The sequence below is a fragment of the Globicephala melas genome, chromosome 13 (genome assembly GCF_963455315.2).
Source record: "Globicephala melas chromosome 13, mGloMel1.2, whole genome shotgun sequence".
Lineage (NCBI taxonomy): Eukaryota > Metazoa > Chordata > Mammalia > Artiodactyla > Delphinidae > Globicephala > Globicephala melas.
The window spans coordinates 42,907,389-42,927,534 of NC_083326.1; the positions used below are offsets into that span (position 1 = coordinate 42,907,389).

Genomic DNA, 20,146 nt, shown 5'->3' on the forward strand with positions numbered 1-20,146 from the left:
GTGACAAACCACATCATTAATTTTTTTTTTTTTTTTTTTTTTGCGGTACGCGGGCCTCTCACTGTTGTGGCCTCTCCCATTGCGGAGCACAGGCTCCGGATGCGCAGGCTCAGTGGCCGTGGCTCACGGGCCCAGCCGCTCAGCGGCATGCGGGATCCTCCCGGACCGGGGCACGAACCCGTGTCCCCTGCATCGGCAGGTGGACGGACTCTCAACCACTGCGCCACCAGGGAAGCCCCTGTGGGACATCTTTTGTACAAATGTCTTAAAGGCATGTTTTAGCACCTGATGGAGCCAAGGTTTGGAAATGCAGGGAGGAAGGAAGCAGAGGGAGGTGAGACGGGATTGACATGGCCAGCTCTGTCATTCCTGCTCATCTGTTCATGCACCCATTCGTTCATCCATCCATCCATTTATTCATTCACCCATCCTGTGTCGAGGCATTGCCCTTGATATTGGAGATGTGTGACTAAAAAACCACTCTGTTTAGAATACTAGGATTTGGTCACTTCAAGAATAATTGAGTAAGAAGTTGTTTGTGTAGGTAGACGTTATACAATTGCAGAAGTTGAGAAGCCAAAGGAAAGCATTGGACGTGGGCAGTTTCTAGTGGTGGCTTCAAAGGCGGCTGTGTGTGACTGGGGGCAAGATGACTCATGGAACCTTTCAGCCTCTGAGCTGCCCTCGGTCAGCCGCCCAGAGGGTGGGGGAAGGGATGTGCCATCTTATCGTAAAAATCGTTTTCTGACTTCAGAAGAGAATTCACCTGAAGGGATATTTCTAGAGGAAATTCAGGGGTTTCTCTGACAACGTCGTCAGGTCTTTGGGCAGTGCACACTGGGAACCCTGAGGGTAAAATACTGACAAGAGCCAGAGTATGTAGAATTAGGCTTTAGATACCAAAAAATACAGGTAGGCCCCAAACTGAGTGAAGTAGTCACTGAAACCTGTTGATTTATGGAGAAAACAGCTCTTTGGCTAGAGATGATATGCCTTACATTTTTTTCTTACATTTCAAGTAAAATTTAAATACAGGTAATTCATATGTATTGAATATTTGCTATTTTAAGAATTATACTTTAATAGAAAAAATAATATCCTAAACCATGTCATGTGATATGTTGTAATCTACACAACCATAAACTTTTGATTGGGGCCTGTGCTGTTCCAAACGGATCCCAGGCCACTCAGGTCCCACTTCCCAAAGCAGGAGGCATCGTTGCACGTCTTGCCAATTCATGCTGAATTGGCATTAGAGTGAATGTGCCGTGTAGCCAGTGGTACAACCAAGTTATTCCCTCCCACACAACACAGAAGAGCTTGGCACCTAGGCTTTGTTGCGCAGCCTGAGAGGCAGCTCACCACTGACTGTCTTCTTCCACTTTCCTTCTCGCTAAGTGGCAGCCTCTCGTCTCTTAGGCGTCCAGTTTTCCTGCTCTTGCCTTTCTAACCCTGGTCCCACCTTCCAAAGGGTGAAAATCATTATTTACATTGTTTATATTTGTGTGCTGAATGATTGCACTGCTGGGTAAATAGATTTCAGCCAATAGATATGTTTTTCGACCTTTTAATTTCTAACTGGGGAGAGAGAGCGTGTGTCCCCACTGGAAAACCTCAGGTGCAGCACAGAGTGGAGGTGGGGATCTGTCCCTGGAGCTCACTGGGTCCTTCCTCTTCAGTTGCCCTTGAAATCTCAGCAGGTGAAGTAAAGGGGGCGGGTCTGGCTGATTGCTTACTTCTTTGAAAGTAAAGCGGGATGCCTTCTCTCCCGGCTTTAGAGCACTGGAATGCTTCCTTTTTTTTTTTCTTCTTTTTTAAATTTTTATTTTATATTGGAGTATAGTCGATTTACAATGTTGTGTTAGTTTCAGGTGTACAGCAATGTGATTCAGTTATAAATATACATATATCCATTATTTTTCAGATTCTTTTCCCATGTATGTTATTATAGAATATTGAGCAGAGTTCCCTGTGCTATACAGTGGGTCCTTGTTGATTTCCTATTTTATATATAGTAGTGTGTAAATGTTAATCCCAAACTTCTCATTTATCCTTTCCCCCACCTTTCCCCTTTGGTAACCATAAGTTTGTTTTCTAAGACTGTGTATCTGTTTCTGTTTTGTAAATAAGTTCATTTGTATCTTTTTCTTTTTTTGTTTAGATTTCACATATAAGTGATATCATATGATAGTTGTCTTTCTCTGTCTGACTTATTTCACTTAGTATGATAATCTCTAGGTCCATCCATGTTGCTGCAAATGGCATTATTTCATTCTTTTTTATGGCTGAGTAGTATTCCATTGTGTATAAATACCACATCTTCTTTATCCATTCCTCTATCAATGGGCAATAAGATTGTTTCCATGTCTTGGCTGTTGTAAATAGTACTGCAATAAACATTGGGGTGCCTAAGTATCTTTTCTCTGGATACATGCCCAGGAGTGGGATTGCTGGATCATATGATAGCTCTATGTTTAGTTTTTTAAGGAACCTCCATACTGTCCTCCATAATGGTTGTTTACATTCCCACCAACAGTGTGGGAAGGTGAAACAATTTCTTGAGTGAAACCTGGAGGGGACACCTGGTAGGTAAAGGAGATGAGAGTAGCCTTAGTGGGTGCAGTAGGGAGGAAGGACTTGAGGTCCTGACCACAGGCTCTCGAGAGGTTCTTTCCACTGAGGGTAGTTTGGAAACTGTGTCACCACTAGCTCATTTTCTCCGTGCCTCTTCCTGGCCACTCTCTATAATATGCCCCTTTCCCTTCACTTTCTATGCACAGGAAATAAGTATTGTAATACCATGTGTTGACTAGCTGGAGCTGGTATATTAAATTAAGAATTTGCAGATTATGACCTGTTTGAATAAAGGGGCATGAGCCCGCCACACGTGGTTAGCAGGTAGCTCCCTCAGCATCTGAGCTCCTGCTTTGGGGAAGTGGAAACCACAGGGTTGTTTTGATGGAAGGTGCAGTTTCAATACACCCACACCAAGGAAGTAGAGTCATAAGCTTTCTTACTTAAGGATCCTGGGAGCTGCGGAGGAGGGTGCAAAGAGCTGGTGGGAAGGACAGTCTTCCGTCCCAGGAGATGAGAGCAGGGTACCAAGCACCTGTTTCTTATAAGGTGGTTGGGGCAGAGGTCACAAAGTTCTCTTGGCCTTAATTCTAAGCGGTTGTTTTTTGTTTGTTTGTTTGTTTTTTTGTGGTACGCGGGCCCCTCACTGCCGCAGCCCCTCCCACCGCGGAGCACAGGCTCCGGACGCGCGGGGTCAGCAGCCATGGCCCATGGGCCCAGCCACTCTGCGGCACATGGGATCCTCCCGGACCGGGGCACGAACCTGCACCCTCCGCATCGGCAGGCGGACCCCCAACCACTGCGCCACCAGGGAAGCCCCTAAGTGGTTGTTTTAAAAGATGCCTCTGGAAAAGCAAAGTGGGAACTTACGGCAGGAATCCTAAACTCAAGCCCTTATCTAGATGTCCAGACACTGGATGTGAGCAGGGTTATCGCACTGTTAAATGCCTAGGCAGCAACTCAGAAAAACAAAAGTTGTTTTTCTCATCACAGTTGATCCCGTGATGCCTCACCGTTAATCTTTAGGGAAGATCATAGGCACTCTCTGGACGGTGGAGATAGTAAAAGCCCCTGGCAGGGTTTTGATCTCCCAGCACACGAAACATTTGAGCAAAGCAAAAATTCCATCAGCAATATCACTAGACAAATGACAATTTGAAATCCTGTCTGTAACCACTCTCCCCCCATTAGTTGGGGTCTAGCCAAGAAGATAAATCAAAGCCCTTGGATAAGGTTAAGATAGGTATTTGATTTAAAACTTAGGTGAGATTGTGGAACACTAGTACCACATCTCAGGCCATCTTTTGTAAATTTGTCTGAGTTTGTCCAGAATTATTAATATACACACAGCAGGTGGTGCCCCTTACAGCACATACACCTCCTTCCTGGGCCAGTGAGTAATCTAGAGCTAAACGGTTACCCAAGCTGTCTGTGCTAAAGAGTCACACTGCTGCTGCTGCGCTAAGGCTGGCCTTTGGTCTAACAGCCCAGAGTGCTCGGCCGGCTTGGCTCCCAGGGTGGGGTTTGCTGTAATGACGTGTTGTTTTATGCTCAGTGCAGGGTCACCTTGAGGCGCCTCAGTCCTGTTGAGGGTAGTAGCAGACCTACTCCCAGTGTACTGGGGGTGAATGTGGCAGGCTTTGACATGAGGGGGCAGAGAGCTGAATTGGGGGTGTCTGTTCAGTGATGTGAGTGTTCTCAGAGAGACTGAAGTGCCCTGGAGTGAGCAGACAGGACTCCGGGGTGCGGGGAGGTGGAGGGAAGGAGAAACGCGTGGAGAACCACGTGTGTGACGACACCGGGGCCCGGGACCCACAGTGGGCACAGGCTGCGGGATCAAGGAAGCCAGAGGAGTCAGGGTTCCCCCCCGGGTGGCAGAGCTGCAAGGCCCAAGATGGTGGGGGATTATACTCCTTGGGACCAGGTGTGGGTCCTGTTCCTCCATGTATGTGGTCAGGGCATCCATACCCATGTCAGGAAAAGGTAGGGTTAAGGGGCCACCACTAAAAGATTTTTAAGAAAGGTTGTTCCAGTAGTGACTTCTGCTATCCTACTTGCTATGCCTTATAATTTACAGGGTGCCCTTCATTTCTGTTTGGAGGGGTTCGGGGAAGCAATGTAATTTGGGCTCCAGTGTCAATGAGAGCATCCCATTAGAGAAGTGAACAGGTGATTGTCCCCAAGAGGAGGGACAAGCTCGGGGAACTGCAGGGTCCCTAGGACAGGGGCCTTGGTGGCTGTCACTCTCACAGATCAGGGTGTGGGATCCTGGGTTCTGCTGCTGGGGCGGGAACATTCTGAGAGGTGACAGCATCATCCCTTGGGATGGGACCACAGTCTCCTGAAGAGCCGGCAGCACCTGAACAAAGGCTTCTAATTTGCGTTCAGCTGTCCCGAGATTAAGTCATCAGGGACCCTGATCTCTGCAGCTGCCAGTATGGAGAGCTTGTTGCTCATCTTGTGAGGGAGGCCGAGCTTCTTCCTTCTGTCTCTGTGGGCTCAGAGGCTTGGAGGGGTCTCTTTCTCTGTAAACAAAGCTCGGAACCAGTTCCAAAGACCCCTAAGAGCCAATCAGTGCCCTTCTCCCTCTTCTTTTGAACGAATTTTTCTAAAAACCCTTGCATTTCTATCATGGTATAGTTAGGTGTCTCTGTTCCTCATTCACACTGGCCATCGTTGGATGTTTTGGTATGATGGATTGTAACAGGGAATGCCTGGGACAGAGGTCGCCTCTTCCCTAACTCCTCTGCTGCCACCTCCCATTCTAGGGGGTCCCAGTCAACTGCTGAGGGTCAGGGTCCACCTCCACCTCTGCAACATTAGCAGATGTATTGGGGCAAGCTCCAGGCCCCAAGAACGTAGTAACCTTCACGACTTGGCATGTAGATATGCCACTGTGCTCCATAACGCCCAAGCCATGGGGGTCTCACAGGCTTCTAGTAGTTTTTTAACATCCTCTGGGGACGTGGGAGGAGCCGGTACCAAGCGCTTGGGGCCCCACTTTTAGCAGCATGTGACGCGCTTGCCTTGCAGCGTTTTGCCTCCCGGGTGCCACGATGGCCCTGATAGCGCTGCCTCCTCAGGGGTTAGGCCGGCTCCCCAGGCTCAGCACCCGGTCCTGACACGACACAGTGGGCCCAGCAGCCGGCCTGCCCCTCCGGCTCCAGGGCCCTGGGGAGCTCTCCTTGGCTCCCAGTACATCATAGCCTGTCCCCCAGCCCTGTCCCTGCGTGGGGGAAAGAGGCAGAACCTGACAGTCCAGGTTAGCTCGCCTTGGCCCAGTGCCCAGACTTGGCATGTGTGATGGTCGCCAATCACCTCCACACCTGACCACGAGTGGGGTCTCCTTTGGAGGATAATGGGAGACAGAGCTGCTTCAGACTGGGGCCTGCTGGCTCGTCTCTGCAGCGGAGTCTGACCTTTTACAGCACCAACAGTTTAGGGTGGGGATTCTCAGCAGAGCCTGGTGGCACAACACACAACAGTGCAGCGCAGCGGCCCTTACTGCCGGCCAGCAGTGGATCCTCCCAGGGAGACTGAGCGGTCTGGAGGGGGAAGAGAGCCACCCGCAGCTCCAAGGCATCGGATGGGTGTACAGACTGCGCCCATGACCCCGTCCTCTTCTTCAACCGTATTCAGCAGCTGGAGCTGCTGTACTGAATTAAGAACATGAGGATTATGACCTGCCGTGTGAGGGGGCACCAGCCACCCTTACTGGTTGGCAGGTAGCTCCCTGGGCATCCGAGCTCCCACTTTGGGGAAGTGGAGCCCAGGGGGTCATTCTGATGCAAGGTGCAGTTTCAGTACACCCACACAAAGGAAGTAGAGTCTCAGGATTTAGTCACGGATCCCAGAGGGGGCCAGGGCACAGTGAGGCGGGGGAGTGCCGTCCTCTATCCCAGGTCACCAGCCAGCAGGAGATGGAGAGCAGGACGGCAAGCACCTAGGACTTAAAAGGTTGCCGGGGTAGAGGTCACTAATTTTTTGCGGGCTTAACTCTGAGTGTTTATTTTAAAAGGTTCCCCGGGAGAAGCAGAGCAGGCACTTAAATGGTGGGAATCCTAAACTCAAGTTCTTTCTTTTTTAATAAATTTATTTATTTATTTATTTTTGGCTGCATTGGGTCTTTGTTGCTGCGCGCGGGCTTTCTCTAGTTGTGGTGAGCAGGGGCTGCTCCTCACTGAGGTGCCTGAGCCTCTCACTGCGGCAGCCTCTCCTGCTGCGGAGCACGGGCTCTAGGTGCGCAGGCTTCAGTAGCTGTGGCTTGCGGGCTCTAGAGCGCAGGCTCAGTAGTTATGGCTCACAGGCTCTAGAGCGCAGGCTCAGTACTTGTGGCGCACAGGCTTAGTTGCTCTGCAGCATGTGGGATCTTCCTGGACCAGGGCTCGAACCTGCATCCCCTGCATTGGCAGGCGGACTCCCAACCACTGCGCCACCAGGGAAGTCCCTAAACTCAAGTTCTTATCTAAATATCCAGACCCTGGGTGTGAGCAGGGGTATCACACTGTGAAACGCACAGGCAGCAACTCAGAGATAAGTGGTTGTTTTTTCAGAGAAACAAAAGTTGTTTTTCTCATCACACCCTGCTGCCCCCCCACCCCACCTCCACTAATTAGTGTTTATTTTCCTTTCTCTCTCTTTCTGATCACACACTTGCTGTTTTTAGCGGTGGCGCTGCCTGTCCTGGAGCCTGTCCCCCATCCCTTCATACCCACCCCCAATAGCGATGTTGTTATTACTCCTGGCATGACAGCCTCATGCCACTGGGTCATCTATGGCCTTCAGCCAGTAAGATATTAAGATTTCAGATCAAAGAGCAATAAGCACATAGAAAAGCTGCTAAGGGTCTCTGAGGAATGTGAATGGGGGGGCCGATGGAGAGGGAGGTGAACTTCGGGTGCCTTGGGCATCAGGGATTGTAAGTGATGGACACCAGAGGCCCTGTCTACTGAGGAGAAAGATATAAGGCCTGTCTCTTAATTTGCTGGCACATGTGTGTTCAAGATGAAAATTAAACGCAAATGATACTGGAGAAAACTGCTGACAATAATGTTGGTTACAGCTGTTGAAGCTATAAAGCTGGAAAAAGGCAAAAAAATTGGTTTAAAAGTGCATAAGGAATACCAACTTCAGTTCCTTATATGAACGGCTTATTATTTAGCCTAATTACTATCATTTTAGGAATTATGCATACCGTTAAATGCATCAGATTTCTTTGTGTGAATTTTGTCTTATTACAGTGCCAGAGTCTGTTTTGTCAGCTGAGTCATGGTCGTCTGTACTCACATTGACCGATGGATCTTACATTTGATCTATCCTTTCTGTGTAAGTTCCTAGGTTACTCTTTAGGTAAATCTGACCTTTCTAAGATTAGCTACTTTGCATATCTTGTCACACTAAAGGATGGGTATTTGGTTATAAAAGACAGCAAACATTGTCAGGAGAACAGGCAGACATTAGAAGATCGCAGATTTTTTTCCTCGCTTACTCTGTGGAAGCTAGGCATTTACATTTTGAAATACTTCTCTCGAGTATGCCTAAGTGCTTCGTGGAAGCCACTGACGGATGTTCCTTCCTACTTAGGATGAAGAGTGGGGATGGGAAGACGAGTGGCTGTGAAACCTTATAGAATATAGAATAGCAGGAAGAGAGGAAAGGAAAGAGGCTCCGTCGAAGAGGAACTGAGTGCTTTACAGTCATCCCTCAGTATCCAAGGGGGATTGGTTCAAGGACCCCCAGGGTACCAAACTCTGAGGATGCTCAAATCCCTTTCAGTCAGCCCTCCATGTGTGGGCTCTGCATCCACAGATTTCAACCAACCTTGTGGATATGGAGGGCTGACTGTATGTGTGGAATCATGGCCACTGAGCTCAGAAGACTTGAAATGGGAAACCTCAATAGTTGTTGGTTTGTATTTCATGAGACAAGGAGGTGAAAGAACTTAGTTTTGTTAGTCCTTAGTTCTCTTAATTCTTAGTTGGTTTTTTTGTTTGTTTTTGTTTTTGCGGTACGCGGGCCTCTCACTGTTGTGGCCTCTCCCGTTGCGGAGCACAGGCTCCGGACGCGCAGGCTCAGCGGCCATGGCTCACAGACCCAGCTGCTCCGCGGCATGTGGGATCTTCCCGGACCGGGGCACAAACCCGTGTCCCCTGCATTGGCAGGCGGACTCTCAACCACTGTGCCATCAGGGAAGCCCCCTTAGTTGGTTTTGATTGAGGTAATGGAAATGGTTTTCCATCCAAGAGTCATTCCTGTTTCCATGGTATATGTTAGAAAAACTGTTAGTAAAAACATTTCTAGGAATATCATATATTTGTTAATTTGGAGAGTGAGTGCTTAGTAGACCAGGAGCATCTTAGAAGTTTATAGTTTTTCCGTTTTGCATGTCAAGGGGATGCATGGTAGGTGCTCAAAATAAATTTGTTGAATTGTGTTTGTGAATTCTCTCTCTGAAGAAATGTCAGTAAAGTAGATGACAGTAATAGTAGCTAAATTTACTGAATGTGTACCTTTGTGCCCGGCATTGTTTCATCTAATGGATACAACCACAGCGGGAGGCAGGTATTACCATCTCTTTTTACAGATAAGGAAACTAAGGCACAGAGAAGTTAGATAATTTCCCCAGTACATAGAAGCTAAGATTGAGCTCCCCGTCAAACTTAACTGCTTAATTAACTCTTACATACTGTGTGTTCATTGTCTCCTGTGTTGATTATGTTGAAATTAAAAACTAGTTTTTAAATACTTGAATAAATTGGAATGATAAGCTACATTGTAATGACATGCAAACATTTCCCAAAGAATATTATAATATTCACCATATTACTCAAAAGCAAAAAGTTTAAGTGCTTTGATTTTCTTTGGCTGATTTACCAAAGATAGTAGGATGACCATATAATTTATCATCCAAACTAAAACTGAAAGGTGATATTAACAATTATATGGTGATAACAGGAATAAATGGTACCGTCTCAGCAACTACATTATGCCATCACCCTACTGATTGTTGTTTGTCTGACTTCGTATTAAAACAATTCTTCACATTTTTGACCTTTTAGGGGGATTCCTCAATGTCAATGTAAGTGAAGTCAGTTTTGATGAAATTCATCACCTCTTCTCCAAGGATTTAGATATTGAGCCAGGAGGTCACTGGAGGCCTAAAGACTGTAAACCCAGGTGGAAGGTGAGGTCCATTTTTTCATAAGTAGTGTGACTGTTACTATGCATTTGAGGAAAAGTGTGTTTGATTCAGAATATACAGTCAAATCCCTTTGTCTTGATAAATTTAAGACATCAAAATGTTTGTGTTTAATGTGTAAGTATTCATAGTCCAAATGTGAGTTAATCGTGTTACCTGTGAAGCTGAATGGCACCTGTGCGTATACAGATACATGCTCCTGTGTTCAGTCTCTTGGAGATCCTGGTGATAAGTACCTTGCTTGAGATTGGCTTGGAAAACAGATGATTTTTCCTGTTCTGTTTGGAAGAGAGGCTGTGATTTCTTTGCTTCCTGCTGCTGTCCCTAGTGGTTACTGACACCTACAGGCATAGCCCCACCAAGGCCTGGAAACAGTGGTTTCCAGTTGGGCCCAGCATTGGGGTTCCTGAGTCCCAGCATTCTAAAGACGCTGCTCGGCGGTCACTGCAGGACACAAAAAGAAGAACTTCGGGCTCTTCTTTGCCTCTGTTTCAGAAGACAGAGCACAGGCTTTTAATCTTTTTGATATATCAGAATCCTACTTTTAATGTTTTGTTTGAAAAACTGTAAGGAAGTGGGCCTGCCCCTGCTGCTTAAAAAAAATTGAAAACCATGGTTTAAATCAGAGTTGTTCTCAGTACTGTGAAATTGGTTAATAAGCGCATGTTCATGTAATGTTATGTTTGAATAGGAAACAGCATTTATGTAATTCAAGTGAAAACTACATATGATTAAATCAGATACTACATCCTGAAGGATTGTGCTTTAGCCTGAATTGGAAACAGTTTCCAGTTCCTGTTTTAAATATCAGTATTTTGCTAAAATGTTTTGTCTTTTGGTACCAAAAGAAGTCACTCCTGGGAAGGAGAATTGTATGCTGTTAAGCTTATGATAAAAGCCCTCTGACTTAAATGGCCTTGAACTCTTTGTGTTTGGGGGTGTTGGGGATGTGTATTATTTACATCTGCATCCCTAACGTAGAGCTTACCCTCTCTTGTATAAAGGGGAAGTGCCAAACCCAGTTTTGTTGAGTTGAGTTTATGAGACAGATACATGTCTTGTTACAAATTATTAACTAAATGTTTGGGTTTTTTTCCCTCAAACAAGTTGTAAAGCTGCTGAAATGGATTCCAGTACAGATTTTGGCAACACATTCTATATTACAGTTGTTTTATACTATTTCCCAGATCAGATTCGGATAATAAATGAATTTTTTCCTATTTCATGATTGAGTTTCTTCACATTTGTATATAAAATATGGCCCAATTTACATAATGTTACTTTAAAAAATGTCCTGGGCAAAATAAATTCTTTTTCTTACTTAGGTGATGAGTATGTACGTTGAATGCTAACAGAAGAAAAAGCATACTCAATCACAAAGGCTGTGGGGTAGAATGGAGGTTGGTTCTCAGAGGTATATTAATACACGTGATGTATACCTCTCACGTGTGCACTGTGTGGTATAGCAGTAGGATAAGTTGGGATCAGGAAAATTAAGTCTTCTTGTCCTTTCTTCAGTGGTCTACATCAGATGTTGGATTTTAAATTTTAGCATTTGTTTTCACCTCATTTTCTAGAGGAGAGGTATATCTATATCACACATAAGTAGTTTCTACTTACAGATTTTAGTAGACTGTAAACTCCAGTGAATCAGTAGGTAACAGTTTTGAAAGTGAAGTTTCAGGAGCCAGCTAATTCAGGGATGTAAAAATTGGCTTATTTTATTTGGGAACTATATGCTACCGTTGCTCTTATTTCAGTTATGCACAAACCCTTCTCAGAATATAGTCTCTAGTTCTGAGCTACGCAGCTCAAGGTATGAGAGGGAATTGGAGATCGTTCAGAGGTGACCTATACCTGCTATACTTAATCAAACTGAGTTGAGAGAGAAGGAAACAAGAAGTAACTAGATTTATGTGAAACATCTGCTATCAACTTGATTGTTAATATTTGAGGATCTTTTTCTTTTTAAAAAAATACCAACTAAGTTCATCAAAGACCAATCAAGTGGAATTAATCTTCTAAAATTAGTGATTTCACCAATTCCTAGGTATTTTGAACATCGCAGGTCGCAGTGGAAGATTGAGCACAGGTCGGGTGCCTTGTAGAGGCAAGATTATTTCTAAAAGGGAGGTTGGCAGAGGAGCAAAGTGATGCTTTTCAGGTCATTAAAGTGAAGTGTTTACCTGTGATGTTGCCTGTGTTCCATTCAGCGTTCAGGTGGAGGCCTGAACCACTTTGGTCTAAAACCTAAGCCTTTAAAGAATCAGGCAATTGCTTGATGGGGTTATCTGCTCGGAGGCCTGGAGTTGTGTTTCTAGTCCAGGGTTCCTCAAAGATGGGTCTTAGCCACGTGTTTCAGAGCTACCTGGGGTGTTTGGTAAAAAAGAAGATTCTTGAACTCAGTCCTCAGACATCCTGATTCTGTTGGTGGAAAGGGACGTGAACCTGCAATTTTTATCGCGTGCCTCCTGTTTAAGAAGCTCCTGTAGGCACTGGAAGTGAGGGGGAGGGGAGGAGGGACCTGAAACACTGCAGGAGAATGAAGGCTTGGCAGCTTCTACTCTGTTCTGTCTTAGTCAGTGGCAGACAGCTAGTGCACCCTGAAAGGTAGGCAAGTCAGCAGCCATGTCATTTGGGGACATCGTAGCGGTAGTGTGCTTGAAGTTTGAAACTAGGGCAAAATCTTGGTGGGGAAAATTTATGTAGTCAGCATTTTTCTTGCTAATCTCTTCATGGTGAGTGTAGGAGAAGATGAGCAAGGATGAAAAATAGGTGCATACATTCCGTAAGATTAGTGGTTTTAAAGTGGGAGCAAAGTGCGTGTGGATAATTTTGCTTGACCAAGAGGTGGTGAGGAGAGATTCATGAAGATGACTCTTGTTTTTCCGAAGGTAATGACCAGATGTTTAGTTCTATCTCCAGTGGAGATGCTTCAACAGGAGAGTGGCTCCAACAGCAGATTAGGGCACATGTAAGAAAGAATGTCCTGAAACAAAGGCTATTAAACCTTGAGATAAATTACCACAGAATACCGAGATCTTCTCTTCCTAGACAATAAATTGTAAACTGTTGACAGTGAAATTCCGCAGCCAAAGGAAGGGACGTGCCAAATGAATTTTTAGATGCTATTTAGCTTTGTTTTAGTAAAAAATTTACTTTAGGCATATTCAAAACCTTTGATAACTGTCTCATTAATATGTGGACATGCATTTGTTGTAAAAACGACAGTTTAGCTTGTTTGAACTTGCCATGACACTGGTCATTTTCTTTCTTTTATAATACTCTCAGTTTCCATATAATATTAAGGAAAAATCAACTCAATATTTTAAATGTTTTATTGAAGAAATTACTGTATTGGGGCCATGACAACCTTTGTTTATTCTTAGATGTTCAACTGATTACTCAGCCTCATTGTATTTAATATGGGCTGTCTTTAATATGGACTCTGCAGCTTTTTAATAGCGTCTTTCCTTAAATATCTATAATGCGTCTTAACTGCTTTTATAGCCCATTTACATCATAGGCAGCCAACTTGTGGCCAAATTCAAAACCAAGAAGAGTAAGCTCGACCCTAATTTTGCTAGAAGTTATCACACTGATGTATTTCAGATAAGGTCAGTGGTAGGGATTTGTACTTGCCATCTAACTCCTGTTTCTCCTTTCACTTTCACAGCAGTTTCCTATCCTAAGAGTAAACTTAGGGGTTCCTGAACTGCTTTGGGAGTTGTATAGATTTGGGAATTCTGTGGAGATGCCAACAATGGATACTGAGGCCTGTCAGCAAGTCTCCTCAGTCAGAAGGGAGTGCTCAGCACCAACCGTGGCCATTGTGTGGGGTACAGGAGGGACTTTTTTTTTTTTTTTTTTTTTTTGCAGTACGTGGGCCTCTCACTGTTGTGGCCTCTCCCGTTGCGGAGCACAGGCTCCGGACGCGCAGGCTCAGCGGCCGTGGCTCACAGGCCCAGCCGCTCCGCGGCATGTGGGATCTTCCTGGACAGGGGCACGAACCCGTGTCCCCTGCATCGGCGGGCGGACCCCCAACCACCGCGCCACCAGGGAAGCCCAGGAGGGACTCGTAGATGTGGGTTCCGTATTGTTCTGTAGCCTCGTGGTCCTCAGGCTCATATGCCAAGAGCCACGTTATGGAGCAAACCAAAGAAGAATGGGACCCAGAGTGGGGCTGGCCGAGGCACCAGAGCCCCTTTGGTTCCTACCACTTACCAAATGTGAATCAATGTAGACATGAAAGTATCAGCCTCAGAACAGCCATTGTCTCTTTCTCTTTTCCACTATCTCATCATCATTAAGGGAAAATTAGTGATGGAGTTTTTAGTTTAGATGTCTTCAATTTTATGAAACCATGTGTTGTTCTCTTTTAAAATAAAACTATTTTAATAATTTAAAATTTTCTCTCATGTATGATCCTGGTAATGTAAAATACACAGGTAAATGTTACTATTTTCTATTGACTACATCTAATGTCATGTCCTGATTTTACAAGTAGGATCAGATCCTAAAGCTATGCATTGTCAATTATTTACATTTATTCATTCATCAGTAAAATTTATTTGGTATAGTTGAAATTTTAATAAGTCCCATGTTTAATGTTGTTACATAATTTTCTGTTTAACCAGTTTATTAGGCTGTATTTAAAAATCCAAAATATAGAATGACACATAGACATTATTATTAGACATATTTTGATTCTTATGTTCTTTGAAAATCTAATGATTTTGGAATTTATAATTTTTTGGGCATTTTTTAATTGGACTATAGTTGATTTACAGCATTATGTTAGTTTCAGGTATACAGCAAAGTGATTCATTCAGGTGTACAGCAAAGTGCATATATATATATATTTCTTTTCAGATTCTTTTCCATTATAGGTTATTAAAAGATACTGAATATAGTGCCCTGCACTATACAGTAAATCCTTGTTGCTTGTCTATTTTATATATAGTAGTGTGAATCTGTTAATCCCATACTCCTAATTTCTCCCTCTCCTCCCGTTTCCCCTTTGGTAACCATAAGTTTCTTTTCTACATCTGTGAGCCTGTTTCTATTTTGTATATAGATTCATTTATATCATTTTTTAGATTCCACATATAAGTAATATCATATAATATCTGTTTTTGTCTGTATGATTTACTTCACTTAGTATGATAATCTCTAGGTCCATCCATGTTGCTGCAAATGGCAAATATTTCATTCTTTTCTATGGCTAATATTCAATTGTGTATATATGCCACATCTTCTTTATCCATTCATCTGTTGACGGACACTTAGGTTGCTTCCATGTCTTGGTTATTGTAAATAGTGCTGCTATGAACATTGGGGTGCATGTATCTTTCTGAATTAGAGTTTTCATCTTTTCCAGATATATACCCAGGAATGGAATTGCAGGATCATGTGGTAGCTCATTTTTAGTGTTTTAAGGAACCTCCATACTGTTCTCCATAGTGGCTGCACCAATTTCCATTCCCATCAACAGTGTAGGAGGGGTCCCTTTTCTCCATACCCTCTCAAGCATTTGTTATTTGTAAACTTTTTGATCATGGCTCTTCTGACTGGTGTGAGGTGATACCTCACTGTAGTTTTGATTTTGCATTTCTCTAATAATTAGTGATGTTGAGCATCTTTTTATGTGCCTGTTGGCCATCTGTATGTCTTCTTTAGAGAAATGCCTATTTAGGTCTTCTGATTTTAGAATTTATAATCTGTAGAAAACTTATTTGGTTTAATTTCAGTTTTTAGAAAATTCACAATTATAATAAGGCTAGCTTAGCTCAGAAATTGCTAAGAAAAGCAATGGTTAGAAAACATTTTAGCTTTTTCAAGGGCAAAATCTGAATTGTAGGGTCACTTGACTTGTATATGATGAAGTTTGGATCCAGGAAAGAGGACTTGAGTAAGTGATGATTGATCATTATTCATTTATTCCCATATTATAGTAGTACACTTTGTAAACAGTGATTTTTAGTCTTGATTTTGAGAGTCTTGATCATTTTTTTTCTTATTAGAAGAAGGATTGGTCTACTGAGAAACCATTTTAATTCCTGTAAACGTGTTTTTTTTTGATTACATAAGATACACATTTCTTTGGTTTATTTAAGGGGTGAATTTCTCTGATGCTCGTGCTTGTTTACCTTATCTTTTTTGTTGAGCTTAACATTGTAACATAATTTTATTATCATTTTTAAACTGAATATTATCCTACCACTGAAATAAACATGCAGTGTATCAAAAATTTAATTGTGCATTTTGATTAGATGAAAAATATTATATTAATATAATTATCAAACTTCATTTATATTCCATGATATATCTGTTATATTTTTCAAAAATATCTCTAGACCAGGTGAGCCATGTTCGATACTAGATATTCAGGTGGAATCTCTTTTAAATTCAATTTAAAACCCATAAACTTATTGTTTATGATCTACTTTAAAACCTAGAAATCAGTCTGGACACATCCCTCTCCCTCACTCCTTATATCCATTCCAGGAACAAATCCTGTTCATTTACCTCTTCAGTGTTTTCAAAAATTCATGCACTTCTCTTCTTGTCCTCTACCCGGCCTCTGTTCAAGCTACCATTACCTCTTGTCTTGACTTTGCATTAATCTCTAACCAGCTCCCTGAGCCCACTTTTGGTTTTCTCCAATCTGCTTTACACTGCTCTTCATAGTAGTGTTTGCCATCACCAAAGCTGATTTTATCACTCGTTTAAAATCTTTCCACGACGTTCATGGTTTTCATAGGATAAGGACCACAATCCCTAGAACGGCCTTCAGAGCCCATTTATACCTCTCCAGGTTCACAAGAGCTTAAATGGCACAAAGGCAAGGGCCTTGTCTGTTTTTGCCCATTGTTGGATCTCTGGTGAGAAAATTCATGAGTAAGAGAATCTCAAGGGTCAGTTTTTCTTTTACCTCTAGGGCTTGCTGCTGTATTTATTTACATATGTGATTCTTTTGTTTTAAAGGTGGCAGTTCTCATTCCTTTCCGTAATCGCCATGAACATCTTCCAATTTTTTTCTTGCATCTGATTCCAATGCTTCAAAAACAGCGGCTGGAATTTGCCTTTTATGTCATTGAACAGGTGAGAATATTTTTCAAAATGGTAACTGGGTATACTAGAACATAGTAAACTCTTAGATACTGTGTGATTAAAAGTGTGTAGTTTAAGGTTAATCCTTGGTTTTATATTTGGGTAAAATTCCATTTTGGATTGAGCCTGTTAATTGTGTATATCACATTTTGTTAATCCTTTTATCAGTTGATGTATTCCTATCATTTAAAATCATCTAATGTCTTACCTATTAAACTGAAATATACATATAATTATTCATATTATCAGCTAATTTTTTCTCTGTAAATACTTTAATATCAGTATTCCGTATGTACAGTTTCTTTCAGACTTACTTAAACCCTTTGTAGATATTTTCTGTACTATGTTTTTCTACTTCTGTCATCACCTGCTTTTGTACTTAAGGTGTCATCTTGGATTTCTTCCTTGGTCTCTCCCCAACCCCACTTCCCAAACACTAGGGTCTTTGCTGAATTTTGTCACTGATTGCTATATAGTATTTCTAAAGTGCATTTTGTTCATGTTTAGAATACATTGTAATTTGGATACTTTTGGTTTTGACATTGATGACCTCATTTTATCCTGATCGGTCATTCTTTTTACTAAATCTGACTAAAAATGTATTTCTTTATCAGTAGACAGAAAGTGACCTAGCTTATATTAGATGCTGGGATTTTTTTTTTGTTTTTGAAATATTAGAAAATATTCAGATTCTCTTCCTAAGATTGTTACAGTTAGTGTGTTTTCCCATGTCCTTTGTGGCTGATTCTACCTTTTCTTTTTTTTTTTTAATTTTATTTTCTTGCTCTTAGCTTTTTTGCCTCTATTTTTCCCCCTGCAAGTACTGGGTATTTAATGTAACTTATGGTTCTCTGTGTGTAAATCACCCTTTTAAGGTCTGTTTCCTGTTCATATAATGATGTATATAGAGCATATGTGCTTTTTAATGCAATCACCTATATTATGAAAATTAACTTTTGTTAACCTGATAGTAAATTAAAAATTTTAGCTACTTTCATGATAGCCATAGTTATAAACTTCTAGATCCGTTTTACCAACTGCTAGTTTCCTTTTTTGAAACTTCAGTCTTCATAATGTGTTGGGGGATGAGATATCTGCCTCTGTGTTTTTTGTTTTTTGGGGTTTTTTTTTTGCGGTATGCGGGCCTCTCACTGTTGTGGCCTTTCCCGTTGCGGAGCACAGGCTCTGGACGTGCAGGCTCAGCGGCCATGGGTCAGGGGCCCAGCCGCTCCGCGGCATGTGGGATCCTCCTGGACCGGGGCACGAACCCGTGTCCCCTGCATTGGCAGGTGGACTCTCAACCACTGCGCCACCAGGGAAGCCCTGCCTCTGTTTTTAGAGGCATTTTCTTCTGCAAGTCCACACCATTGAATTATTTTGTGTATGTGATGAAGAAGTCTGCAGAGCAGCTAAGGTCCATATTTTATAAATGTCTTAAGTCTGAATCTTAGCTTTGATCAATATTAATTCAGGCCTGTATGTTTGATAGTGTGTTGTGGTTTTGAGCTAGTAACATCTTTACCACATATGAAATAGAAGAGTCATTTTCCTGCTGGACTGGTGCCAGAAGGGCTAAGCCTTTGACGAGCAGCTCAGAACTCCCAGTTAAATATAGAAGGGGGTACAACATATTTCCCTCTTTTCCTTTCCAGACTCCTAAAATGAGTGAAAGAAAAAACTTTTAATGAGTTATTAAACTATAAAGACAAAGAGATGGAAGTAGTTGAGCGATTTCAGCCCACTTCTGAGAGTCAAGAGGCAGGTGGAGCACAGACACGCCCTCCCTTAGCCCAGCACAGGGGGCTCAGACCCACGTGCTGTCAAGGGGGATGGTGACAAGGATTGAGTTAGTCTGCTGGACAAAGCCCCCCTGCACATCTTAGCCCTTGAAAGACGAACTGAAGCACTAGACTAAACTAAGGGATTGTTTAAAAGTTTGATTGCAGAACAGTCAGATCCCTAGTTTCTTAAGTTGGCTTTTGCTGCCAGGTGATTACTCTGTTGTATGTTGTAGAAAATGAAAAGTTTCTCCTTGGAGAAACCAGCGCGGGTCCTGCCGGTGCTGATGCAGCCGAACTCTGGCACCTCAGAGCAGAGGCTTGAGTCGGGTTGCCTGTGGACCCCAAGCGCCCTCTGTCCTTTTCCTTGTCTGACTGTTTGAAGCCAGTCGTTTGGTGTGAATCCCCCCAACCCCTTCAACTGAGGCAGGGCATGAGTGGCCTCTTCACTAGAGAAGTAGCTTAGCCCCAGGGAGATGATGCCTGGTCTAATGTTGGGAAGTCTCCAGAGGAAGAGGCCAGTTCCTCACTTTATCACCTCCATGAAGCCCGCTTTCATTCATTCAACAAAGGGGAGACAGCAGGGGACAAGCCAGGTGAGGCCTCTTGTTCTTGTGAGGGAAGGAGGGCAGTAAATAATCATGTGGTATGTCAGGTGGTGCCCGGAGCTAAGAGTCGGGGCAGAGAGCAGTAGGGGCAGGGAGATGTGCTCTTTCCTTCAGAGTCTTTACGGAAGGCTCTCGGAGGAGGTGAGGTGGGAGCAGCCCTGAACAAAGGAGCAGCCCATGCTGACGTTCGGGGATGTGTGTTCCAGGCAGGGCAGGAGAGCGCATGGTGTGATTGTGCAAAGTGGTCAGTGTTGCTGGAGAGACAAGTGAAGAAAGACGTGAGGCAGGAAATCATAGGTGGGATAGACGCAGGTAATGAAGAACCTGGGGGAGGGTCTTCCCTGGTGGCGCAGTGGTTGAGAGTCCTGCCTGCCGATGCAGGGGACACAGGCTCGTGTCCCGGTCTGGAGATCCCACGTGCCGCGGAGCGGCTGGGCCCGTGAGCCATGGCCGCTGAGCCTGCACGTCTGGACCCTGTGCCACAACAGTGAGAGGCCCGTGTACCGCAAAAAAAAAAAAAAAAAAAAAGAACCTGGGGGAGGACTTGGATTGTCCCGCGGAAGGTGAGAAGGTGCTGGAGGCTTCTGAGTAGAGGAATGGCGTGATCTAATGGTCTTTGGAGAAGATGACGGTGCGGAGAGTAGACTGAGCGGGAGCTTCTGCTGCGGGCCAGGCAGCAGAAGATGCTGTCTCGGGCTACGGTGGTGTTGGAGGGAGGTGAGCAGTGGCTGGGTTTGGGCTACATTGGGTTTAGAAGTCAGATTATTTGCTGTTGAAGTAGACGTACGTTGTGAGCAACGGAGAATGGTCAACCAGGATGCAGGGTTTTTGTCTTGAAGGAGGGTGTTGCCGTTTTCTGAGCTATGGCACATAGA

General features: G+C 43.6%; 1 protein-coding gene across 2 annotated transcripts in view; it reads left to right on the forward strand.

The window, feature by feature from the left end:
- The window catches only part of B4GALT6 (beta-1,4-galactosyltransferase 6), a 65,085-nt gene that overhangs the window by 34,154 nt on the left and 10,785 nt on the right, over nt 1–20,146 (forward strand). The window contains exons 4-5 of one of the 2 annotated variants that reach the window (XM_030876479.2): nt 9,633–9,757; nt 16,760–16,876. In XM_030876479.2, the coding sequence (XP_030732339.1) occupies nt 9,633–9,757; nt 16,760–16,876 (242 nt within the window). The remainder of the gene's footprint in view (nt 1–9,632; nt 9,758–16,759; nt 16,877–20,146) is intronic. The other variant, XM_060310403.1, reaches the window with a different exon arrangement.